Source organism: Rhyacophila brunnea, unplaced genomic scaffold, assembly GCF_057557595.1.
Source record: "Rhyacophila brunnea isolate RB1 unplaced genomic scaffold, BYU_Rbru_1.0 scaffold_10, whole genome shotgun sequence".
Classification (NCBI taxonomy): domain Eukaryota; kingdom Metazoa; phylum Arthropoda; class Insecta; order Trichoptera; family Rhyacophilidae; genus Rhyacophila; species Rhyacophila brunnea.
The window spans coordinates 10,958,481-10,986,434 of NW_028232752.1; the positions used below are offsets into that span (position 1 = coordinate 10,958,481).

At 33.1% G+C, this 27,954-nt stretch overlaps 3 protein-coding genes across 7 annotated transcripts; all 3 read left to right on the top strand.

The window, feature by feature from the left end:
* LOC147078876 (salivary antigen-5-like) lies at positions 1–5,031 on the top strand. The gene is made up of 4 exons (XM_085950675.1): positions 1–65; positions 2,460–2,617; positions 3,950–4,050; positions 4,816–5,031. The coding sequence occupies exons 1-4, from the start codon at positions 32–34 to the stop codon at positions 4,916–4,918; spliced, it is 396 nt and encodes a 131-aa protein (XP_085806801.1). The 5' UTR covers positions 1–31; the 3' UTR covers positions 4,919–5,031.
* A 3,810-nt stretch (positions 5,032–8,841) lies between these two features.
* On the top strand, positions 8,842–13,908 carry LOC147078877 (venom allergen 5-like). The gene is made up of 4 exons (XM_085955291.1): positions 8,842–8,881; positions 9,273–9,391; positions 13,047–13,144; positions 13,806–13,908. The coding sequence occupies exons 1-4, from the start codon at positions 8,842–8,844 to the stop codon at positions 13,906–13,908; spliced, it is 360 nt and encodes a 119-aa protein (XP_085811417.1).
* A 5,044-nt stretch (positions 13,909–18,952) lies between these two features.
* On the top strand, positions 18,953–27,829 carry LOC147078878 (venom allergen 3-like). 5 transcript variants are annotated; one of them, XM_085950628.1, is made up of 6 exons: positions 18,953–19,090; positions 20,657–20,775; positions 22,502–22,583; positions 24,610–24,782; positions 26,144–26,244; positions 27,511–27,829. In XM_085950628.1, the coding sequence occupies exons 1-6, from the start codon at positions 19,021–19,023 to the stop codon at positions 27,611–27,613; spliced, it is 648 nt and encodes a 215-aa protein (XP_085806754.1). In that variant the 5' UTR covers positions 18,953–19,020; the 3' UTR covers positions 27,614–27,829. The 5 variants fall into 5 exon arrangements, with proteins under 5 accessions (XP_085806754.1, XP_085806746.1, XP_085806777.1 ...); XM_085950620.1 differs by lacking the exon at positions 18,953–19,090 and adding an exon at positions 19,478–20,072; XM_085950651.1 differs by lacking the exon at positions 18,953–19,090 and adding an exon at positions 19,478–19,969.
* Positions 27,830–27,954: the final 125 nt, after the last annotated feature.

Here is a 27,954-nt window from a genome sequence, read left to right on the forward strand (position 1 = left end):
TGCAAGAATTGCGCAGAACTGGGCAAACAGAATGGCATACGGACATAATCCAAGCCGACCAGATCGTAAGTAACTATGATCTATATTTAAATATATGTATATAATATATATTATATGTGTGGGGCTCGATCAACTCAGGGATTTCAATACCGAATGAAAATGTCAACACTGGTTTTTCGGTATCTTAATATTGAACACCGGTATTCGTTAAAACATTAAAAAAAGAAGTATTTATCAGTAAATATAACTATTAAAATCTCCTTAAAACATTATTTCATAGCAAAAACCTACCTACCTACATTACTTATGATAAAATTTAAAAAAATGTTTTGATCATACTATTGTAGAACTGGTGATTTTTAAAAATAATTTAAGTATATTAATAATTTAACAAAAGCCTTCAATTTTATTCAAATGCAAATATGACCGGCTGCAGGAAAATCTTCTTAAATTCAACACTTGTACAATCATGAATAATTTTATTATAGAACAATTTATTGGACATTATTTTGTCACGGATCTTTTCTATTTCGAAATAATATCATGACGATTTATATTTTATATATAAACTATTACAATTATATAAATATATTTGATGAATTTTGTTTTGTTATTATTTCACCTCTATTATATACAGTCAATATATTTTCATTTTGGCAGCACATAACTTATAATTCACTTTCAACAACGTAAACGAGTGTGCTTTCTTAATACCAAAAATTCCTGTATTTTGGATTTTTAAAACCGGCAGTTCGGTATTGATAAATACTGGAATACCGGTTTTGAAATACCGGTAAGTATTGCAATCCTTAGCTGGCATGCGCCGCAGAATTAAAACGTTTTCAAATACAAAGTCTTCGTGACATTTTTTTTTTTTTGGTAAAATTATTTAGTCATTGTCAATTACTTTCTATTTTGATATTTTAATTAATAATCAATATTAGTAGAACAATCATCGCGAAACACACACTGTAAAGTATATTGACGAGAATCCGGTGGATGCGGGTTTGATTCTCGCTGGGAGTTGTATGTTTTTCAAGAGATTTTTTCTGGTATGTATTATTACCATATCAAAACGTATGACCCCAGCCGCGGTACGGATGTTTACCCCTGCGCCAACAGGATACGATCATAACAGTTGTTTAGAGAGATCGGTACGATGAGGGCATCTCAAAGCCAAAGCACCCAAAACAGAAACATACCTGCCATGTTATGCAAGCCGAAATTAAAAAAAAACACCTGCTGCCGAAAAGACGTACGTACCAGCGGAATAACCTGACGCCCCCCAGATCCAACAAACTCGACACTACCGCTCGAATATCCACCCCGATCGACTTAATAATGTGACTAATTAATGTTATGACTAACCGGCAATCATAATTATGCAGGCATCTTTAGAAAATATCAAACTTTCCCGCCGCGGTAATCGGATCACGAACACAATCATCCTAAGGCATAAAGTCCACTAAAGCAAGCATGCGGGGCGCTCGCGCATTTTCTATGTGAATCATCGAAAATACAACGCAATCAAATACGCCAGCGCACACTGGATTTGACGACGCATTGTGCCCGCCTGCCCCATGAGTCACCGTTGTGTGGCTTTTCAGCCGGACAAATTATCGGAAATACAACGTAGTCCATTCATTGAACAAGGCCAGCAAAATCACGCTCTGGAAGCGTCGTCGATAGACGGGCGAGAAGGCATTATTTAATAACAGAGAACTCATTGTTTAGTTATTGCGTAATTACAAGCCCCAAGAAATAATATAATATTTTTATTGCTTTGTTATGAGAGACGCTGATAATAATAATTATTTTGTGCTTCTTGGGCCCCTTATTACATTGGTGAAGGGTAATGCGCGGGTGGGAGGTGGCCTACTCAGTAGTGAGCGCACCGAACGCTTTTTTGATGGGCTTTATGTCTAATGCCACCTCGCGACTGCTAGCGGCCAACCTAAACAGCAACTCAAAAACTACCTTACCGACGACTCTCTGAGGACCCCGGCCACCTAAGCCAAAAGGAATAACGGCCAAAGGTACGACCCCAAAGCTTAAAGAACCATGGAGGCGACACTTGAGAGAACCCCTCAAAATACCAACAGCAGACCTAAAACCAACCCACAACCTAAACCTGGGTCATACTGGGCACCTTTTTCCCCGTAGCCCCAAGCGGAGCTCCGTGTAACCCATTTTTTTTTGTTAGAATAAGTATTGGAAAATATATATTCCATGTGACTAGGCCCTAATTGAATGTATTTGTATCAATTTGATTTATGTTATACCTGATTTATCACTTCTTTTGAATACCAAATTTTCACCCTGTATTTCTGTCACCTTGTTTTTGCAATAAATGCCCATCGCGATGAACAAACCGAGTGTTTGATTTCACCCTACATTCTTCTCAGTATATGTACATTATCATTTTATTATTATAATACGTACTTTATTTTATTTCACAGCTAGGTTCTCTGTAGGCGAGAATATATTCATGTCAGGTGGTGGTTCAGCAAATGATAAGACCTTCGACTGGAAGTATGCGATCAACGATTGGTATAAAGAGCACACAAAGTATAAATATGGGCCAAATGGAGGTGCAAGCACTGGACATTACACACAGGTAAATAAGTAAACCATAATTAAATATAGATTTATAGCGGCATGACTTCAAGAATAGACCCATAGATGGAGCGAGCTATTGACTGGACACCACAAACGCTATGTAGACAGATTAGGATTTGACACTATGATGACTCCGTAATTGATATCTCTCGCAGATCTCTCACAGTCTTACAGCTAGTCAGTTTATTCTGATCCCTTTTGATGATACAGTTCCTCTATTTTGAGACTAAGCACCTTAAACTATCGTTGTTAGTAATAAGTGTGGTATCTGGTTGTCAAATGTGATACCTATCTGAACTGAACTAATCATTTGGCAAGGTCATCTGGTTATTTGATCGAGCGAGTTTTCTTATCTTGTTAATCTGCTTTCGTGTATTATTGATTAAATCTCTGCGAAATATCTGTCGACTAAATTACTACGTTATAGCGACCTGACTTCGAAAAGAGACCCATAGATGGCGCTGTCTATTGACTGGATGTCGCAAGCACTATGTAGACAGATTAGGATTTAACTCTATGTTGACTCCGTAATTGATATCTCTAGCAGATAGTGGTGCATAACCCATTTGAAATAAGGGCCAATTTATAAATTTTCTGATTTTTCACGAGCCGCAGTGCTTAATTTTTTCTTAAATATCGATATATTATTTATACTAGACGAGTCATACATTATACTAATTTCAATTAAATAGTTACATAATATCAGCTACTCCAATCACTCTCCACTCTGCATTACGTACATAGTATTAGGTATTTGGATGAGGGAACTCAATAGGAAATTAGAATTCTGTCGTATTCAATGAAAATTTGTGTGATGAAGTATAATGTTACTTTGGGCCGCAAGCAGCCCACGGGCCGTGGTTAGCCTATTTGCTAGCACCATAAAGGTTGTTTATTTTTTCTAACTTTATAATGTCATATGTGTAATATAATGATATTAAATACGTTAAATTTATAACTGTTTTAATTATTTTAATATTTACATATTATATATACCTACATTTACTGTCTCTTCTTTTTTCGTGTTCTATAGGTATTGTTTGTTATTATTATAATTCAGTCTTATTTATGAAACTTCATACCTAGCGTTAATAATGTTAAATTGTATTTTATTATGTATTATGATGTTGCATTTGAAAATAACTCTAATGCCATAATACTTTTTTTCTAAAAAATAAAATTAATTAAATTAAATCTTGAATAATCTTTGTGGAATATCGTTAATACCAGCACCAACGAGAGTGTAGAAGGCACGTGGATGCTTTCATTTTAGTAATGATGCTGTATTTATAAATTATAATAAGGTAATAATATTGTCTTTTATCATCAGATTGTTTGGGCTAACACCAAGTACGTCGGATGTGGCGCAAGTCACTTCAAAGACAAGAACGGAACCATCAGAAAATACTATGTATGCGACTATGGCCCAGCGTACGTATTTGTATTAATTGTTATTGAGGATTTATGAGGATCCTGCTATTCATCAATATCCAAATCTCGGTTTTATAAATTTAAAATAACAATATTTTATATACTAAAGAAGTAGAGAAATTAAAAATACTATAGGTAATATCTCAAATAACGGATAACCTGATAAAGGTAAAATAATAATTAACAAAAAATCACCACATGAGTTACCTATAGCCATAATGTATCCGGAAATTTGTACGTAAACAGTTCACCGCAGGACACTTATTCGTGCGCCGCAGTACGTGTAACACTCAAATGACGAGTTCTTCGCTGAACATTTCACCGTGGAGTATATTTGTACGTATGCTACAACATATGGCAAATTTTATGAAATATCTTTACTAGGTTAGGTTAGGGTTAATCTAATTGGAACAGTACTATTTTCAAACTATCGCCGCATTTTGTAAGATACGTACAAATGTATTGCACGGTGAAATGTTCAACGAAGAACTCGTCATTTGATAAAATGTTATACGAACTCATGTTTTACGTGTCCCACGATGAACTGCATACTTACAACATACATGTAACCTAGCCATAATTCACATATTCTCGATGACTTTCGACGTTATTTCAATTGAATGCAACATCGTTATTATATACCTACATCTCGGCCTTGTTGTATTAACACTACGATTTAATCGGTTCTCTACATGTCTTTAACAATATTAAGACTATATTAATATTGAATATATTTAATGTATGCTTTTAAATTTATCATTTCAGTGGAAACTATAGAGGAGAAACCCCATACAAAACGGGAGCAGGATGTGAAAAGCTTTGCTGTCAGGAACAGTGTAAAACGCTTTATGGAAGCTCATGCAAATAATTCAATTAAGCTCTCTGAAAATATATGTATGACACCTACAACCAAGTTTATTAAATGAAATAAAATTTGATTTACATACAAAACAAAATATTGTAATATAAACCTTTAAATTAATCGATCGTCATATTATTATTTATTTTATTGTTTTGACTTTTTAAATTAATAAATTGGTGTTATGATTTGTCAACGTTTTTTTAATTGATACCACTTTCACAAATTTAAGAATCTGGGAATATTCTTTGCCACAATTATTACTCGACCATATTATTTCGTCGTCTAGAAGCATTTTCAAAGTGAACTTATTCCTCGTGTCCGATTTGTTTAATTAATAAATGTGAACACAATCTCCATCAACATTGGCTTTCAATCCAACCAGCTGATACCTAAATAATTCACACACATAGTCAAACCACTTAAGAAGAATTGGTGACCCTGACGTGATCGTTTACATAACCAAACCAGGTTGTAAAAATCTATCCTGCGAGGAACAATGCAAAAAGCTTTTTAGAAACTCATGCAAATATTTCAGTTACCATTTAAAGACACTACAACCAAACGTGAACATGCATTTAACCAATAATAATAAGATTTTGATTTAATTATTTGATCTATTTCCGTAAATATTGTATCAATAAATTGTATTCGATGGCTAGTGCAAAGATATTGTATGTCCAGTTTTTTGTCCAAATTGAGTTGACATACCTACACAAAGCGTTCGTCTGCACCGTATCTTTATACTGTAAAAGTATTGTACGTCCAAATAGGATATTATATGTTTAAAATACATAATATTATTTCCATCTCTCAAGCATTTCAAATCATAAAATTTGATTTTCTCAAAACATACAAAACTAGGCACACAATATCTTTTTACTAAACCATCGATATATCGTCGTATTTATTCAGATTCTGTATTATAATAATATGACGATTTTTATATAGCAATGATGGACAAATGGAGGCCCCTGGGCCGCATGCGGTTCAAAATAACAAGTACTTCATTATCAATATATAACTATCAAAATTAAAATAAAAAAATGTCTCGTCTAGTTTAGTATATCATCTCAACGGCCATGGCAACTTCGCCGCCAGACTCCACGAATTTGGCTTGATAGTAGATGGGCCGGGTTGTACCTGCGGGCATGACCACCAAGATGTTGAACACATCCTCTGGGATTGCCCGCTTATGGAACTCGAACGAGCGGAGCTGTTTGCCAGGGTCCGTCTTCACACGGGCCCAATTGGTCATGGAGATCTGAAAGCAACCGCGGCCAACTTTGCGGCCAACTTTGCGGTATTCGAGAAATTTGGAGCGTCGCATGGGGAGCGGGATAGTCCCGACTCCTCTGTAGACTCATCCATTTCAATTCGTGACACTCAGTATGCGGGTACACAGGGCGCTTAACGTCAGTGGACAGCAGAGCCAGTCCAAAAAACAAAAAAAATCTTTCATAACTTTCTTCTTTAAGCACTACGGTGCATGGTTGCAGCATCAGTCCCGTACGGCTCCGTCTCGAGATGGAATAATCACTTAAAATCACTTCTTTCAGACACGTTTAAAGCGTCATAGAAAGCGGCCGTGCCTATATGACGGGTGGTGGCGAGAACTAACTACTAACGTATTGTTCACACTTTTACTCACTGCGGCCCGTGAATAATTAGAAAATGGATAAAATGGTCATTCATCTAAATAGGTTGTGCACCACTGTTTTATTAATACCAACATCAAATAAATCAGCATTTTGGCAGGTTTTTTTTATAATATACCGCCAACTCATCAATATATCCTCATACATTTTATTTATATGTAATTTTTGCAGACATTTTATTGCAAATACCCACATACGTATTTTAGTTAACCTGAATAAATATTTATTTTAGACAAACACCTAACAACAATTTTGATATAGGAAATAATAAAAATTACATCATACTCCGTAATAATTAGCATACTTTCATGACTCACCAAATTATTTCTCCTATCCTGCTCCACCAACTTCGTGAAGCGCATCAAGAATGTTAAACTACTAGTTAATTTCTTCGCAATTAGATAAAATGCACATTACTTACGTGGTAGAACACATGGGAACCAGAATCCAGTGAACGAACGCGGGTTCGAGTGTCGCTGGGCGTCATATTAAAAAAATACTAGTAGGTAGTTGTATTTATATTTCTCTGATGTGTTTTCAAAATGATGTATCTTAAAGGTTAGTGGCCCCTCCTTGATGTGCATACCCATGCATTTAAAACTGTCTTCCCATCCCTAATCAGAGGAAAATCTGAACCTGGAGTTATTGCGCAAAACTTTGATTTTCTTCGCGTGGATTTTCAAACCAATGCGAGATAAATTATTATAGCCTGTCGATTGTATCTTGAATTCCTTCAAGTGTGTTATCTGACAGGACAGCGTCATCAGCGTATTCCAGGCCGTGCAGCTTCACAGCTATACTTCTCCCAGATAGTATAGATTGGTAGTATGAAGTCATAAATGATGTTGAAGAGAATCGGGGCAATGAGACAACCTTGTCTGACTCCTGTTATGATCATGAAGCATTTCATGACAGTATCACCAATTCTGAAATATAATTTTATTGTCTACTCTAATGCAGGGATTTGATTACGGTGATGATCTTGGGAGAATATACAAACTTTAATATTATAAAATTGTTACGCTATAAATGCTAAATTACACTATCCGATTCTCACGCCAATTGTTTTTCGTGATTGTTCTACCGATTATAAAATATCATTTTGCGTCGTTCGCTAGAGTCGTGGCCACTTACGACGTAATCAAAGAAAGGTGGGTCGACGATGTTTTCGACAATCGTCGAACTAACTTTCACTGATCTTCCGTTGAGTTATGCGCAAAAAATACGAATTATTCTATTTTGGTCATGACTCTAGGGAACGATCCAAAATGATATTTCACGATCAAGGTCAATCGGCGTAGATGATCGAGAAAGAGACTGGGCAGACGATCGGTTTGAGAGTATGCCTTTAGAAGTGTATGCAGCTGTACATCAAAGGTGATATAGAAATCATTGTATATTCTTGGGAATCCAAAAAAAGTAGTGAAGCTATAGAACAAAAAAAATGACTAGAGAAAAAAATTCCAAGTATATTCTGACCCATACGCAAATATGGGCCTGGTGAGTTTCATTTTATAATAATTTTATTTTGGTTTTCTTTGAGAATGGTATTGATTTGATATGTCTCTGTAAAAGCTAGTAGGATTCGTTTGCCAGTCAAAATCTTCTCATATATTGTTTGTATTTTGTTCTATAAGCCTTCTTTTTCTTTTTTTGTTAAACTTTTTTCTATATATTTTTACGTATTATAAAAATTCTTTTAATATTGATACATATGTTTCGGTACCATATTTATTATGTCATTATTTTATAACGATAAATAAGGAAGTGCTTGCTCACTATTTTTTCATATATATATATACCAACATTTTAAAGAAACGGTTTTAATATCTTGTGATACGTAAGTTTGTATTCTCGGTTTTGTTGTAAGAATACTTTCAACAATGAGGACTGTCTTCTCTTTCCTTGTGACCATTGGTCTAATAGGATTTCTTCAAGCACAGACTAAGATAAGTAGGTACCATATATTATTTAACTTCCATTACTTACATATAAATTGTATTTAGTGACCATGTACCATAATATAATAAGTTTCTATGGGTAAACATGTATTCATCTGAAAAAAACTCAAACTATTCAGGAGGAACAATTATTTAAGATTTCAGAAAATGTAACTTGCACTCCAATTCTATATTCTCCAATTATATGTCAAATAAAATACTGAAGCGTCAATCAGAAATTCAAGATCTTGGCATATTGTTTGACTCACGTTTATCATTTCGCTCACACATCACTTCTACGGCATTGCGTGCGAGCAAGCTTCTAGGATTCCTCATGAGACAAGCTAAGTCATTCAAGAATCCAACTGTTTTACGTATACTAAATGTGTCGTTAGTATGGAGTATTCTTAAGTATGGCTCCATTATCTGGAGTCCTTATGAGGTTTCCTATAAGCTTGTTTTGGAACGTGTTCAGAAAAAAATCTTTGTCATCTTTATTTTAAAGTTTATAATTATTTTCCTTTTGACACCTTCTCAAACGAGTATTTTCCGACTAACTTTCTTCAAGGCATGCTCGCCTTTCATTCTCTTGAAGCTCGTAGGTCACTTCTGCTTTTAAATCATTTTTCCCTGCTCTCACGTGGTATCGTTATCAATCCCGATATTCTAGAAAATTTCAATTTTTGTGTGCCATGAAACAAATTGCCTTTTTCTAGTTACTGTCATTTATGAAACCCAATATTTGACATTCTATTCGTTTGGCAGATGAAGGCGTAACTTGCACCGATATAAAGAAAATTGTAAATTATCACAATGAACTAAGAACATCAATTGCTAATGGCACTCTTAAAGGACAACCAAAAGCGTCAAACATGCAAAAATTTGTAAGTTAATAATTACCTATTGATTATTACTATAAATAACAATGCCATTAATTCTTTCTCTGCTTTATAAAATCAACTGTCAATAAGTTAAACACCTTCACATTTTTTTTTTCCATTGGCTCAACTATTCGATATTATGTATCTTTGCTGTCTCACAAAGCAGATTTTTTTGCAAGAAATAAATGTAAGCCATTGCTCGATTAATTAAGTATATGATTTGAGGCAAAAAAATCATCATGTGAATCTGCCAGACCTGGAATTCAAAAGTGGCACGGCACGTGGCATCCCACGGTGGCCGCGTGGCTTAACCGTTGGACTAGCACGCCGTGGGTCCCAGGTTCGAATTCTGGGTCTGGCAAGTATACATATTGTTTTTCAATTTATGTATGAGTCAGAGTATAGACCTAATAGGTTTAACAAGTGGCTGACATCCATTTCTCGTAGAAATAAAAATCTGTTAATACAAACTTCTACTCTGTGGAGGTCTATATAATCATATTAGGATCGGACATGGTCGAACGAAAAGAAAACAAGGAATTAAAAAGTTCACGTTACCACTGCATCACTGAAGTTTTTTACAATTCCACGAAATAAATAAATGCAGGAGCGCCGCAAGGGTACACCCGCCTTTGTACAAAAAATGCCGCTCAATGTTCAAAATAGTCTGACTAATAAAAAACCTTGATCGTTATCAATAAAATAGTAACTTGTCAATAATTAATAACTTCACGTACTTCGATAACTTAAGAGCGTACTTCAGTGAAACGGCAAATAATTTTCAACAGTAGGTGCGACGAAATTTCTCACTAGTCGCCAATCGGAGACAGACAGTCGAGGTATCCGCACGTCTATTTGTTTTGTCATGGCGTCGCATGAAAATATTCTTAAATCGTATAAAGATGACAAAAAAACTTTACGTATGTACTTAAAAAAGAAAACATATCAATGAATGTACTATTATTATTAGTAATATAACAATAAACATAGCATTAAATGGACGCACATTGGATTTTTATGACAAATTATATTTCGTTCGGCACGCGTTATTTGCACAATCCACGCATCGCTTAGCCACAATCTTTTTAGACCATGCCTCAACTTCAGTTACCTTAAATATTGTTTATATTCAGACTGACGTCGTGCATTACAAAAGTATCCAACTATATTATGTATACTTACTCCCGTATAAAACGATAGATCAAAAGGCGCATTAATTAATTAAAGGTCGTTGTGGAATGAAGCGCAATTATAATATCTTAAAAACAAAATAATTTTTATAACTATGCCGAAGGTAAATCTTTCGGTTAAGTACTTGTATATGAAAACTTGATGATTTAGTTTTATGAAGGGGTTGCCGGTGCAGAGGCACTGTGCAACTACCCCTTCGTTTAACAGTGTGCGTCACATACATTGCACTTTAGGATAGGGTGCCACTGAGTAGATATTAATTTGTTTATTATTATATATTTGGCTATATTGTGAGTCCACAAAAGTTGACTTCATCTGCCATATATTTTTTATGATGGTGTTTTCTTTAGCTCGAAGTAATAATATATTAATGTGTGAGTATTATAAATTTCACAGGCTTGGGACGACGATCTTGCAATACGTGCACAGACTTGGGCGAATGGAATGATATTTGAGCACAACCCCGATAGTGAAGATCGTAAGTAAAAAATGCTAAGTATATGTTTTTTCGAAATTCAGCAAATAAAAAACCTGGTTTTAATCTTTGAATTACAGCAAGAATTTGATGATATTATAATTCATTCGCACATGCCGGAGTCGTGATGAATAAAGGTTATATATGTACTAAATAGATACTTAAAGTAATGTTTTTTCCTACCAGAGGTACATAGAAGAAAAATGCGATGCTTGCAATTTGAGACATTTTTTTTATAACTTACAATTTCAACTGTGTTAATTAATGAATATGTATCTGAAAACATGAAAAAGAAAAATATTTTTTATTTTATGTCAAATCCAGTTTCAATATTGAGACCATACTTAAATAAAATTTGATATAAATAAAAAGGATGTCAAGTTATACACATTTATATTTTTATAAAAATTGATATTTTTTAAAATAATTATAAAAAATATTAAAACTATTAATTAATCAAAAGTATCTTAGAAGCTTAGGAAACTTAATAAACTAAATTTTAATAAGTAATAAATATGACCATAAAATATATCGTCTCTGTTCTGTCAGAACACACTAACTGGAGAATACTTGTTTTGAGTAATTTGACTTTGAAGTTGTTAAAATGTTTAAAATGGTCTATCATGTGAGTTTATTTAGTAATCGTAAAAAGGATGACTTTAAAATAAAAACCGTTTATTTATTAAGAAGGTTTCCAGACTGCAAAGTTTGAAATAATGAACATTTTGGTATAACTAACTCAATATGTCCTTTTTTCGAATTAGAGTCTTCTCCCAAAACAGTGACAATATATAATAATAAGATGGGGTCCAATTCAACAAATTTACATGTTATTACATTTTTTACAATTGTAAGTTTGTCTTTGACTTAAAATTAAAAAAAAAATCTTTTTAATGTTTTCAGATACATATTTATTAATTATTAACACAGATGAAATTTTAAATTATCAAAAAAATGTCTCATTGACTGGTCTAAATCGATAAAATTATTTAAATTTTCTTATAAATTTATGATTAGGAGCAATTAATGATTTTAAAATATAAAAGTAATACGTATACGTTGTGTCCAATATTTTTTCCTCAGCTAGGTTTGCAGTAGGCGAAAATATCTATATGTCAATGAGTAGTACAAAAGACAATAGTTTTGTCTGGGGCAAACCTATTGACGGCTGGTTCAACGAAAATAAGGTCTATACATATTCTAATCAAATGGGAGATGATTTTATGGATATTGGACATTATACTCAGGTAAAAAATACTTAATTCCTATTTGTAAGTATTGTACTATTTTTCTTCTAAATCTGAAGGGTGAAGAGAGGAACTTGATGGTTTTAGGTACCCAGTAAAGCATAATTATTTGTAATACATATACAATGTTTGTCAGTTTAGGCGAGTACGCGACGTGCTATAAAGTATATAATGCTGATGCAATATACCTAATATGAGATATGTTTTTAAAAACCATGTGAAACCAAAGGACGGTTTTATGTGCCAAGCGCAACATATTGGTTAAAACAAAAATTCCGCCGTATTTTATTTTCAAATTACAACAATGTTTCCATTTTTGTATTAGATTGTGATGTATACATAACTCCTTTCTCTATGATATCGCCCCAATGATAATAAATTATTAATTGTTTTCTGTTTAATTCATCGACAACCTAGAGCGCGAATCAAATTGAGGTGCATATCACGTGACGTCACAGTAAGCTGTCGTTACTGGGGAAAAGTGTCTGATGTCGTTTTTCTTGGTGCTCAAAATGTTATCAGACCGATGCTCCCATCCCGTAGCGCATTTTGAACGTTAAAACGAACATTTTCAAATTTGTTGGCAAATTCTGTCGAAGTCACCAGAACAACAATGAGGTCACCTCACGTTGAACTGCACTACATCGACACCTGCATGACTTTTTGAACTTTTTTATCATATTCCACATGCCTACACTTTATTTAATAATGTATAATATATTTTATTCACTTTATATTTTGACAGTGTGCTTGGGCAAATACCAAATATGTCGGCTGTGGTGCTGTTCATTTTCTAGATAACAAATGGTACAACAAATTTTACGTTTGCAATTACGGACCAGCGTAAGTTTTTTTTTTTAATTATTTATTCAAAATATTTATTTGTCTTCATTTATGTATGTATAATACAAACATAGTTAAATAGATGATAAGATTTGTTTATTTATATTCTTGTAAATTACCATGAAAATAAGACTGCGATAAACCTTTTACGACACGATAACGTGGCGCCAAATTAGCGATTTAATTCTCCTCGAATATTTTTTTGTATTGACCGAATGTATTATTTATAACTTGTATATATATATTTCAATCTATGGTCAGCCCAATCAAATTGTGTTTATTCTCTAAACGGTCCAATGCTATCACAATTTATTCTTGTTTCCTATGCAGAACATCTCCTATGTCATCAATGCTTTCTATTTTATTTTAAAACTAAAACTGGTGATTCTATTCGTGAAAAAAGAAAAAGAAAATATCTTATAGAATGACCAAATGACATTTTACCTCAATTGTGGGTATTTAATATTTAAAATTAATAAATTCTACATTTTGACAATGCAGAAATGTTAGAAAGCAGTAGTCCTTCAGCAATTCACAAAAAAGTCAAAAATACCTAAAGGTGGACTTGGCTGATTTTGAAATGTAGCGACACATATAGGATAACATCACATTTAAAAATAATGGTATAATAAAATCTATTGTATGAATATTTTTATTTCAGAGGAAATTATGATGGTGAATACCCATACGAAAAAGGAGTAGGCTGCGAAAAACTTTGCTGCGAAGAACAATGTAATAAACTGTATGGAGATTCGTGCGAATAACTCCTGTTGCACGACACGATGATCGAAAATTATGTTTATAATGGTCAAAATAAAATCCAGAGTTTATCATTATAATAATATTATTTTTATGAAAATAATTTTACTTTACTATTAAATAAACATGTTGGCACAATTAATAAACGTAGTTATTTCTTTATAATGCATGTCTGTTTTAATGAGTGAAACCATATTTTCATTACCTACTAACACCGCTAAAAGATGTCACCCCCTAACGATCTAATTCCATAAAACCATGAAGAGCCCGTAACCATTATCAGACTGACTCATAAACAATTACAAGATAAAAAATAACTTTTTATATACAACGTTTTTAAATTTTCTGTTGAATAATATAAACTTAACTTGACTTGACTAGCTTAAATGATCAAAAAAATTTGTACCTGATAGAAATAATACTAAAATGTCATTTTGACATTCATATTGATTTCCATAGTAACGCACGTATATATTAATAATTTAGCTGCTAGGACCCCAGACCTCTAGCAACCAATAATATTGGATTGGATTACGGATTTATTCCGAAATAACTTTTCATACAAAACAGAATTAATGGAAAATGAATTCAAGTATACTTAAAGATGGCTAAAAGTATTTAAAAAATGCATTGACATCTTGTTCTGATATATTCTAAAAGTTCTAAATGTCTAGCTAGTCGGGTAGTTAGTTAAAAATCGACTGTAAGATTTGTACCGGATAAACAACCACCGGACAAATAAGAATACGACCTAATTATGTTAAATTAATTGAGTGAAAGAGGATAGATGTCACCTGAGATCTTGGGTAAAAATTCATAGGATTCGCTGACAAGAGTCGCATTATTATTTTGATTTTCACTCAGCTTTGATCGATAACGATCAGTCAGACCCTGTCCTTTGGCATGCCGGTTGCTCTGTTGCATATTTTTTTAAAATTACGATTTTATAAATATTATTATTGCACTGTAACCAGTCCATCGTTAACGGCCCACATGCTCAGCGTACGTCAGAATGGATCTTTTATGCTATTTTCAAAGCATGATCCTGGACATTTTACATAATTTTACATTATTTACATAATTTTAAAGTCTTATTATCCTTTATATTTATTTTAAACATTTAATGACTGCACAAAGTATTTTTATTACATAAAATAGTATTCTTTTAAACCTCTCGCTCTAATGTTTTAGAATATAGTCATATTTCAGTACGTCCATGTGAAGTGGTGTTAAAATTTTTTATATTTATAAATTTTTAAAAGCATTTATAAAACCATAAGTAAAATTTATGTCGACATTATAATAGTAAAATATTTACAATAAAAAATTATATTGATAATCCCTGTGATCCCAAATTTGGCAAGAATTAGGCATTTTATTATTCAAAAAATGGGCAAGATTTACACATTTAAAGATACTGATTATAAGCTATGTCTTTGACCATTCAAATGTGATAAACATTCTACGAATGATGTTTGCTTTATAATAATTATTGACCTAAGAATAAGGTAGTGTTTTTTTGAAATACGCCATTTCTTTTGTCATTCCCCAGTGGTTAAGCTACAACATACGGCCGCAGCCATAAATTGACAAATGATAAATGAAGTAGGAAGTAAGATCATGTTAATGCGCAAGCTATATGTAGCAACTGAATTCATGTATACGTTGAGCCTGAATCTGGACTCTAGAGCAGGGATCGGCAACGCGGCGCCCACGGGCACCAGTGCGCCCTCAAGATACCATCAAATTATAATACATGTCATTGCACTAACAAGTTGAATTTCATGAAAAAAAATGATTATGTCCCCGAGAAAAAAAATGGGTTTGTGATTCATGGTCCCATGACAAATATTACACTCGAAAGTCCAGCTTGCGTCATAACTATTTAGTGAAAAATGTCCCTCTGAGGCGGACGAAACCGGTCCTGATTTAATTAACAAAAGTGGGAAAAAAATACTATAAAAATTTGCGTTTTATTAAATTAATAATAAAATAAAAAAATCATCATCACATTTCCTAAATTAAACATATTATTGAGAAATTGGGAGAATAAAACTATATTTGTACATCATAATATAAAGATTATGGATACTCTCATAGAAGAGTTTTCTTCTAGATTTGAGAAATTTGTGTTATTAGAACCAGTGGTGAGATTTTGTACAAATTCATTTAATATTAGGTACTGAAAAAAATGATATACTTGGAAATATATTTTGAAATCAGTAACACCGACGACCTAGCATTGGAAATAATAAATAAGTATACAAAACTATACTATATTATTTAAAGCATACTATAATACCTAATGATAAAATGTTTTGGAATTTTGTCAATTCTAATTTAAGACAATGTGCATTAAAAAGTATCTCCATACTAACTGTGCTACGTATTATTCTTGCGAGACTCTGTTTTTTAATAAGAAATACGTAAAATCAAAATATAGATCAAGACTCACAGACCCTCACTTGGATAATTGCTTAAGGATAGGTAGTCCTAATTATGTACCTGACTCTAATAAGTTAGCTGAAGATTTACAGTGCCATATGTCGCATTGATTTTTTTTGCATAGCATGTACATTAAAAAATATAAACACCCATTTTAAAATACATAATATTAACACTTTAAATTTATAAGAATGTTCAAAATTTGAATCTTGGTTATTGTTTAACTTTTTAAGTATTTGTATTTTTTATTTTAAAACTTGAAATATAAGTTATATATTTTTATTACAACGTTTTTATTAGGTCGTATTCATGTTTGTCCGGTGGTTGTTTATCCATTACAAATCTTGCAATTAACTTCCCGACTAGCTAGACATTTGAAACTTTTAGAATACATCAGAACACGATGCCAACGCATTCTTTCAATACTTTTAGCCATCTTTAAGTAGAATTGAATTTATTTTCAGTTAATTCTGTTTTTTATGAAAAGTTGTTTCGGAAGAAATCCGTAAAAAGTAAAACACTAGTATTGGTTTCTAGGGGTCTAGGGTCCCAGAAACTAATTTTTTTATATATACGTGCATTATGATGGAAATCAAAATGATATTTCAGTATTGTGTATTATTTATTCAGTATTTCTATCAAGTACAATTTTTTTGATTGTTTAAGCTAGTCAAGTCAAGTTTATATGATTCAACAGAAAATTTAAAAACGTTGTATATAAAAAGTTCTTTTTATTTTGTAATTATTTATGTTGATTTATGTCGATATGTGTGTATCATATCTTCTCTTAAATACATATTAATTGATTGATTAATATGGTACTTAATTTATAGAACTCCATATTATTATTATTAATCCACATTTCTGTGATTTTCGGGGTTATATCAAGATTTTAAGTTCTATTGGGATTTTCAATAGTTATCAGCATTAAAGAAAAGTATATATATATATACGAGTATTATACGCCCCCTGCTATGTTCAGAATTTGTATTACGCCCTTAGTGGCAACAAGGTTGCTGACCCATGCTCTAGAGACTCACACTATCTGCGTGCATAAAAAATAATAGTTTTAAAATATACTTTTTCCTTAATTGTTACTATGGTTACCCGTGGAGGTAGACGGGTTATGCGTTGCGTAGGGGTAAAAAATTATAAATGGCGGCAAATGAAGGAACGAATACGATCATTACAACTTTTGAAAGCACTGTTAGTTTTCCATGATTGACACCCACGATGGCCCCGTGGCTTTAGCGTCGGCCTATGATGTAGTGGGTCCCAGGTTCGAATCTTGGATCGTCTGGCAAGTAAGTACACATATTGTTTTCCAATTTGTGTGTGAGTCAGAATATGGACCTAATAAGTTGAGCAAGTGGCTGACTAGTCCAGTCAAATTAGACCGAAAAATAGTTATGGTTGCAAAAGGTCGGGTAGAAGATTTTTTTTTTTTAATTTGTATATATGGTTATGATTGACAAGAAAACGAGTTTTGCCAATTCGGATGACTTCGGCACAACTTTTAGCGGGCAAAAAACCGCAAAGTTTTGGGTGTTTTTTTGGTTTTTCGCTTATATCTCAAAAACGGTTGGTCGTAAAAAAAATTTTTTTTCATAAAATTAAAGCTTATTAAATTTCCTAAAAATATTTTTATAACACGTTTTTTTCTATCTTTAACCTTTTATGAGATATTTGCTGTTGAAAACACGCGTTTTATCAAAATTTTGGGTGTTTTTTTGGTTTTTCGGTTATATCTCAAAAACGGTTGGTCTTAGCAAAAATATTGTAATATACAAAATTAAAGTTTATTAGATTTCCTAAAATGTTTAAATAATACGTTTTTTTCTATCTCTGACCGTGAGATACTTGCTGTTGAAAACAGTATATCGTCGCTCTAGGATTATATTGTCCAAAGCAACAATATGTGAAATGTTCAGGAGACGAAAAACAAAGTTCACTGCCTTATATTTCAATATTATTATTTTATTTTTACATTTAATAAATAAGTTGGGTAGGTAATGGTGGGTTTATTACATTCATGGAATTTGGGCCACAAGTAATGGAGTGACTAGTTAGATAAAGTCCATTAATTTTGCTGGGTTTTTTCAGTTAATATGCTATTGATTAAATTTAAAAAAAAAAATCTTCTACCCGACCTTTTGCAACCATAAAGTACAGATTGACTGGACTAGACATCCATTTCTCGTAAAAACAAAATCTGTTGATACAAACCTTCACTCTGTGGAGGCCCATATGATCTTATTAGGATCGGACATCGTTGAATATAATATAAGTAATAATAAAAAAATCATTCTCAAAATCAGCCTCTCTCCCTATTTGATATAATAAAATAGGTAGATATGCACCTAACAATTCGCATACTTTCTATTTGGGGCCAAAAAAAGAAAGTGACGGCATTTTCAGGTGGCACTTTGCCTAGAGATGTCATTAAATAACTAAAACACTCACTGTAGTCTGTATTGATACAAATGTTTCATCGCCATAATAACATAATATAGCTATTTTCGAATATCAAACAAGGAAGTGTCAGCTCACTTGTTTCCACGAAAACATTTTCATATATTATATATGCCACACTTTAAAAAAATCGGGCTTAATATCTTGTGACACGCTAGCTTATAAACTCTCTTGGTTTTGTTGTAAGGATACTTTCAGCAATGAGGACTATCTTCTTTCTCTTCATGACCATCGGTCTAATAGGATGTCTTCAAGCTCAGACTATGATAAGTAGGTACCTTATAATAGATATATTATATTATTAAAAGCCTCCAAACCAATGACATATTTTTAATATTATTCACTGCACACTGTACGAATATTACGCCTATGTAATTGTTTAATTTTATAACATTTTAATTATTAAATGTATTACTTTGAATTCCACTATATTATAGTAAAAATATTCTATATTTCGTTGTTTTAGTATCATTTATTGTTTTAAAAATTATATTATAGAAACTATAATACATATTCAATCCAAATAAAATCATGCAATAGTCCATAATCTGTAGTGACATCAATTGGCGAAAATAATAAATGAAAGCTCGATCGGTAATGCAGTTTACTGTATTTTCGTTTGTTTTAAAAACAAATGAGTAGTGCCTTCACTTGTTCCTTTTGATTCCGTCAATTAAAAATAGTTCTGTGTTTTTATTATATGCGAATATTCTTCCACGCAATAAAAGTTTAAATTTTGTAGTAAAAGTAAAGAACACTGCAATCAGTCACCATCCATTATAATAGATATATTGAATTTAACTTTTTATAACATGATCAGTACAAAAAATACTCTTTTTAAGGAAAGAAAAAAATGTGCAACAAGTTATTTGACGTTTCGGTTCAGACACGGCGGATTTCTCGCGTATTGGACTCCACTATTTGAACCGCACTAAAAGAAGCGTTTTCCGTACGAAAACCGAGCTCGGAGGCCGGAGCTTCAGTGTTAACACGGAAGTCGAAAAAGCAATATATTTTTGGGTCTTTTACAAATAATAAAAAACCAAAGAAATGGACAATAGTGGGTGAAGCTAGTATTAATAACTTACACGTAGCCTCTTTACTGCTTTATAGCGGCTGTACACGTGCATGGAATTACTGTCGGCAATAGTGCTTATTTTAACATTTATCGTGACATCAAACGCGACCCAAATTGAGGTGCATGTCACGGTGCATGTCGCCTACTGTCACGGCCTGCCACTATGGGAAAAAAGTGTGTAATGTCGTTGTGCTTGGTGTTTAAAATGTTATTAGACTGATGCTCCTATTCTGTAGCACATTTTAAATCTTTAAATGAACATTGTCACTTGGCAAAATCTGCATTAATGACTAAAACATCAATGAGGTCACCTCACGTTGAACTGCACTGCATCGACACCTGCATGACGTTTTGAACGTTTTTATCATATTCCACATGCCTACATATTTCGAATGTCATGTCAAAATCACGATTTTTTGTTTTTAGCGGTTGGCACTATGTATTTTCTATGAAAATGTTGTCTATTATCTATGTTCTGCAGGTTGGGTTCTATTCAAAATATTATCTATGGATGTCATGTCAAAAATAATTTTAACGTTGGTACGTTCAAAATATTGACGAAACCATAGACTAAATTTTCGTCGCGACAGCGTGACAGTAAGCGACATACACCGTGACATGCACCTCAATCTAGGTTGTACTTAGTCATTCGACGAGTTACCTACAAAAATTTTAGAAGAAATAAAATAAAGGAACATATATAGTTTGTTAGTAGTACCAGATACAGATAAATAACTTTTCCTTTATTAATTTGGCAGATAAAGGAGTGACTTGTGCTGATAAAAAGGCTATTGTGAATTATCACAATGATCTAAGAAGACAGATTGCTAATGGCGTTCTGAATGGGCAGCCAAAATCATCTGACATGTTGACAGTTGTAAGTTATTAATATATTATTGATTACCTTTCTGTGTTCGTATTTTATAAAATCGTTCTTCGAGAATGGTCGTATAAATATTGTATTATCCCGTTTTCTGATTAATTTAGAATATTGTAAAGAGCAAGACATACTATAATTTCAACTAAATATTGTTAAAGATGACGTAAATATAAATAATTTGACAGTTAATGTTGTTTATTATAAAAACATTAACGTAATAGTCTATGGTAGTACCACTGTTCTATGGAATTTCATGTGCTTTTGTTTTAAAAATCATCAAAAAAATTCGAATTACGAATATAAGCACATTGATCAATAAAACTCATTAGCTGAGTTAAAAATTAGAAACACATAACTATTAAAAGCTTACAGAGTAATGAATTCATTTTCATAATATCCAGAAAAATTGTAAGTGAATATACTTACTAATTATATTACAAATAAATATGACAAAGCTGTTACAGCTAATGCAGCACGTAGTTCACATTTGTAGCACCGCTGCAAGGTGATGAAGGGCTGGCCACGGCGACGGAACTCTTGAAGCTGTGCCACAAGGGTACAAAGTGACGCACTCTCTGGCGGCATTTGGAACACCATGTCCTAATCTGATATCATATTAGTTGAAAATCACCCACTGGTACTATAATAATATAGGTACTATTAGTGATTTTTTCCTGGTTATTTTCATTTTTTTCTTTTGACCATGTCCAATCCTAATCAGTTCGTATAGGCCTCCACAGATTGGTGGTTTATAATAACAGATCATTGTTTTTAAGAGAAATGGATGTTAACCATTTGCTGAACCTATTAGGTCCATACAACACAAATTGAAATACAATATGTGTATTTGCCAGACCCAGAATTCGATCTGGGACCCACAACGTTATAAGCCAACGTGTAAGCCGATCGGCCATCGATAGCGTCAATTATTCTGATTTTATTTAACATATATAATTTTAAACCGATACTGATAAATATACAACCATAAGAAAAAATCTCTTTCAAGTAGATAGAATACGTATTACGTACACGTAATACGTGCAGGTGGGCGCGAGGCCCGAGGGGCGCAGGTTTGAATTTTAATATTTGTCGTATTTTTTTCCAAAATCGTACTAAATTTTTGCCAAACCCAAATATTAATCATCCCATTTCAAGATATTGGTATTATTAGGGGAAATTTTAGGGGCAAACATAATGCATCACGTACGATTTCTTCTTCTGATACTTTGTCTTAAAGGAAAATTTACAAATAATTCCGAATCATCAGGGACACTTCTAAAAACACAACATATCCCAGATCCCCAATTATTGCTAAGGATTTTTATAGTCTGTTTGCTAATGTATCATATAAATAGTCAAAAAGGCAAATATTTCAAAATGCTGTTAATAGTAAGTACTGACACTCAACTTAACACCCACGATGGCCGCGTGGCTTAAACGCCGGCCTATTGAGTCGAGGGTCCCAGGTTCGAATCCTGGGTCTGGCAAGTACACACATATTGTTTTTCAATTTGTGTATGGGTCAGAGTATGGACGTAATTAATAGGTTGAGCAAGTGGCTGACATCCATTTCTCTCGTAAAAATAAAATCTCTCCACTCTGCGGAGGCCCATATGATCCTATTAGGATCGGACATGGTCGAAAAAGAAAGAATAATGTATAAAATTATATAAAATGTCCCCCTTTCTCAAAATAATATATATATATTCTTTTGCTTCTACAGGCTTGGGACGATGACCTTGAAACTCTCGCACAAACTTGGGCTGATAGGATGATTTTCGAGCACAGACCAGTGAGAACTGACTGTACGTAAACAAATACATATGGAATCTTATACAATACAAAGTAGAGTTTAAATTAACCATATGACTATACAAAGGTATTAACAACAAACTATTCAAAGAGTGTGTAATACCTGTATATCATCATCATCATCAGCCGGGGTCAATCCACTGTTGGATGAAGGCCTCCCCAATCTTCTTCCAACTCTCTCGTTCGCTGCCACGTATTTCCGCTGAACTTTACCAGATCGTCAATCCAGCGGCTTTTAGGGCGACCATGTGGCCGTTTGGTGCCCCTTAGGTACCACTGGATGACGGCATTTGTCCAGCGGCCGTCTTTTTAGCGAGAAATGTGCCCCGCCCATTTCCATTTCAGCTGTTTGGCAACGTCTATTACATCGCGTACTCCTGTTTGCTTCCTAACCCATTCCTTTCTCTTACGGTCCTTTCGCGTGATGCCCAACATACACCTCTCCATGCCTCGCTATGCGACTCTTAGCCTTTGGACATCTCTCGTGTTGAGGATCCACGTCTCGCAGCCATACGTAAGCACGCGTAGCACACATTGGTTGAACACCCTACGCTTAAGACACATTTATGGGTCATTCTTGAAGATATTATTCTATGTATTCTTGATACCGTTATATAACTTCTTTGACGACTTGGATGTGGTCCATCGTGCTATAGCCTCTTCTGAACCCAGCTTGCTCTCTCGGTTAATTCTCATCTAGAGCAGTTTCTAGGCGGTTGGAGAGTATTTTTGTAAATACTTTGTACAGAATTGTGTATACAAAACATAATATATTTAAAAAGTACGGAGCATATTATACCTAACCATTTTGTTTTATAGCTGCATCAAGTGTAATCACAGAAGCAGAGGTTGGATATGCACATATTATGTACACGAAATTATGGAGGATTTTTAATTGCGCAGACTATGATTAAAGCATCCCAGCTATGATACAATAGAACCTAGGTATTCGTACTACTGACAATTTAAACACCTAGCTTTCTTTATTCATGTGGTATACTTTAACAACTTTACCAATTTCTATTCACATACAAATGATCTTATTTTTTTTTAATATAATATTGTACCTAATTTGTTTGTGAGGTTATATAAATTTTTTCATCATCATCATTTATGGCACTACAACCCTTGGTGGGTCTTGGCAGTCTGCAATTTAGAAAAGATCCCTATTTAGCTACGTATTTTATTCGACTTATACGAGGTATATATGAGAACTCTGCCATTCTGGGCAGTGTTGACCTGATAACTATCTTAGACATAGAGAGAGCATCAGTTGTACTGTATTCTCCCAAGGTACAGAACCAACCTGCCACTGGTAATCCCAATAATTGGGAGGGCGATAACTATGTTCAACTAAATTGCTTCGGGTGTTGATATATTCCACTTGCGTGAGGGTGAGTTTGGTGGACGCTATTTTATAAATTCTTAAAATAGGGTCTCCTTAGCAAACCCGGTGTACTTCTTTGAACATCTATAGATGTACAATTGTATTTTCACTGCTTTTGTATTTTTATATTATGTTCTCTTTTTATATTTTCATTGTTATCGTTTTTATTACTTTTTTCTTTATAATAATGTGTCCTGTCATGTTGTGAACGTATTAAACTTATAATTGTTAATGTCCTGAACGATCCAGCGCCAACACTCTCCAATTGCTTTGACCTAGCATTTTTAAATCTCACGTGGCACAGTCCAGCCATCTCAGTTTCGGCCGTCTAGATGTTTTCTTGCCATTAAGGGTTGCGTACATAGCTCGCCTTCTCAGTATATCCTCCGGCAGTCTATGCACGTGGCCTATCCAGCATAGTCTCTGCATTTTCATATGCCACTTTTCGCCCCCATAAAGTGTGCATACATCCCATTATACCTTGAATTATAAATTATGTACGTTCATTTTAATTAAGTCTACAGTTTCTGAGTGAATAAAAAATTAATACTAAAATTAATACAACAAAATATATAATATAAGTATGTGATATTAAAAATAATAAATACACTTGTGTTATAATCCTGCTCCAGCTAGGTTCTCAGTAGGCGAGAATATCTACATGTCAATGAGTGATTCTGGAGACGATACAACCTTTAACTGGAACCCTGCCGTCCTCAAATGGTTCAATGAGTATCCGCTGTACAAATATGCACCAATTGGACCCGATGATGATTATTTCAAATCAATTGCACATTATACTCAGGTAAAATATGTACTTATACTTATTACTTACACCTGTGTGATTTTTTTGTTCATTTTTCAAGATTAGCTTTTTTTATTACGACATACCTAGTCATATGAAATTCTAGAGCCATTCTACCATTTTAATTTAACGATATCTACAACTTTTCAAAATAATCAAATTCAGAATTGATCACTTCACTATTATCTATAAAAGAGTTTCCTTTGAGTTTTGCTTTGGGTTTGTAAATATAGGCTTGTAAATTGATATTGTTGCCGGGTGGTAAACCTAGCAATAAATGTATAATATCGATGTTCTAACAATGACACCTCGTATCTGACATTCAATATTTTTGATAGGGGGTAGTTAAAATGTTATACAAAAACTATTAAATGATATTAAATAAAAACAAAAATACGCTTAGTGCAAAAATAATTTAATTCATTTTTAATATAACGGTATTTTTGTTTTATTTAATATCATTTAATAGTTTTTGTATAACATTTTAACTACCCCCTCTATCAAAAATATTAAATGTCAGATACGAGGTGACAATGTTAGACCATCGATATGCAGAATCTAATATTTTTTAAATTCATGTATTTTTATCATTGCAATTATGTTTGTTTTAAGTTCACGGATGCACTGTTACAGAAACTGAATATTTTTAACGCCAATTACTCCTAACAGTCAGTCCACCTTTATAGTTCATCATTTAATATTTTTTTATATTTTTAACGTACAAGATTTTGGATTAGTCATAAAATGTACTGCTTAATTAATTTCACTTTAAATTCTAATTTCATCAATTACTTCGGTCGATAGTATTAATAAATTCACTTTCATTTTTATACACTTTTGCTTTCCTGTTAGATCTATAGTTAGCATATTTTTAATTGATATTTCAGATACACCTAATGTTCAAAATCGACATTTACTTGCGATACCTTTTTTTGCAGCTTCCTGTAAATTTTTGGAACGAATGTTTCAAACATACCCACTGAAGGGAGTTTTAAATCAAATCCTATATTTATTTTGGAATAATTTAATAATATGAAAAATTATATAAATGTAATTATTATAAATTGACTAATAGTATTTTTAAATATATAAATAATTATAGATGAATAATACAACTTTACTTTAAGTTATTTCATTAGGGATTTTTTCTACAAAATGGAAACACTTTATTTGTATGTTTATTGTCTATTATTTTCATTGGAACAGTGTTTCATTTTTTAAATCTAACTGTCATTTGACAAAAAATTTAATGTTGAATTTATTTAACGCGTTCTATTTAATTTATTTTTCTGATTTCCTATAGGTCAGTTTTTTGAAAACTTGGTAGCATATTAAATTTTTATCACTTTATTTTTTAATAGGTTGCTTGGGCTACTACTAAATACGTTGGATGTGGTGTTGCTCATTTCAAGGGAACAGATGGCTGGTTTAACAAATTTTACGTTTGCAATTATGGACCATCGTAAGTGTGGTAGTTTCATATGAAATATTTCATTGTCTATAACTGTCCATATCTTCATCATTTTGAATATTTTGGTTATAATATAATGTGTATGTATGCTATTGTTGTGCGAAAACTAAAATAACTTTCAGTACCTAAACGTTTATTTTTAAATAGTTTATAGTATTACACCAATTTTTATAATCAAGGTAAGAAACCCAAAATATGAAAAACTATAGCCGATACAAAAGTTTTTAATATTAAATACTATTATTGTTTCTAAAACTACCCTTTCGACCGTGACGACACTATTGTCGTCTTTTCTTCTTTTGACCATGTCCGATCCTAATAGGATCATATGGGCCTCCACAGAGTAGAGGTTTGTCGTCAGACTACATTATAGTGTACATAATATTATACACTAGTGTCGTGGGTCTAGGACGATACAGCGCCGGGAAAACTGGGCATGGGCCCCACATCCTGAAGCAGACCCCCAGGCTAGGATCTTTAGCGGCCCCCCCTACCTATCGCTAAAGATAAAGGCAGTATGACGCTCAATAGTAGTGTTTTACAAATGGTGTACGTGATAAAATTAATGTATATATTTAGTGTTTTTTGTATATTTCAATACATCCATTTGAATTATTGAGTTGCTGAGTATTGATACACAATTAAAAATTATATCGTGCAACTACATAATTTTAAATAATAACGTTATGGAAATATAACATTATGGAAGGAAAAAAGCCTCAGGCGACTTTTTTTGGTATTAAATCAAATTTGTGATGTGTATTTATCTCACTTATCTGGTCGAATCGTCACGCCGGGCCCCTCCTTAGCCCGGGTCCCCAGGCTATAGCCCTGTCCGCCCCCCGCCCTTGTGGGGACCATGCAACTGGGTGCTATGCAATCAAATGAAATTCGAAAATAAATAGATATTCGTTTCATTAAGAAGAGAGTTCTTTTATTTTTATATAAAGCGTCAGGCATAATTATTCTCAATCAGCAATAAAAAACATTATGTTAATAGCAAAATGAATTAAAACTACTGAATAGTAGATAGAAACTTTTTAAACTCCTCGTCTACTTTCTGCATCAAATCGTTTCATTTAACAGTGCGGCGCCCACTAGTCCTGGCGTCCAGTTGTCCCAGTGCCAGTATCGTCTATTTTGCCTGACTCTCGCTCTGCGACTGCGCTCTAACGGCTAGCTTTGGTAACGTGATAATCTCATGAGGCAGTGAACTGAGAGAAATAGTGTAATAAACATTATTTTTTATATTTTCAGTGGAAATATGTTAGGAGAATACCCATACAAAACAGGAGCAGGATGTGAAACACTTTGCTGTCAAGATCAATGCAGCACACTTAATGGAAAGAAGTGCACATAATTCCTCTATTGGACGTTAAGATGTAGAAAAACGTTGTATCTAGTGGTCAACGTGACAACAACTAATTTTAAATTAACTCACTTCCATGCGTTTACCAAATATAAAACATACCGGTGCTATTTTATTTTACTTTAAATATATAACAAAAAATGTATACGCCATCTTTCTACATAAATATATCAATACCATTAAAATGTGCAATATTTAAATAATGAAGATGTTTTATTTTTACCCAGGTAAATCAGTATTCAGTGGCACAATTGACAATTCGCGGGTGTATTAGAATTGTTTGCTTCAATGCCTGTTTCGATACTAGCAAACAATACCACTACAGCACAGCA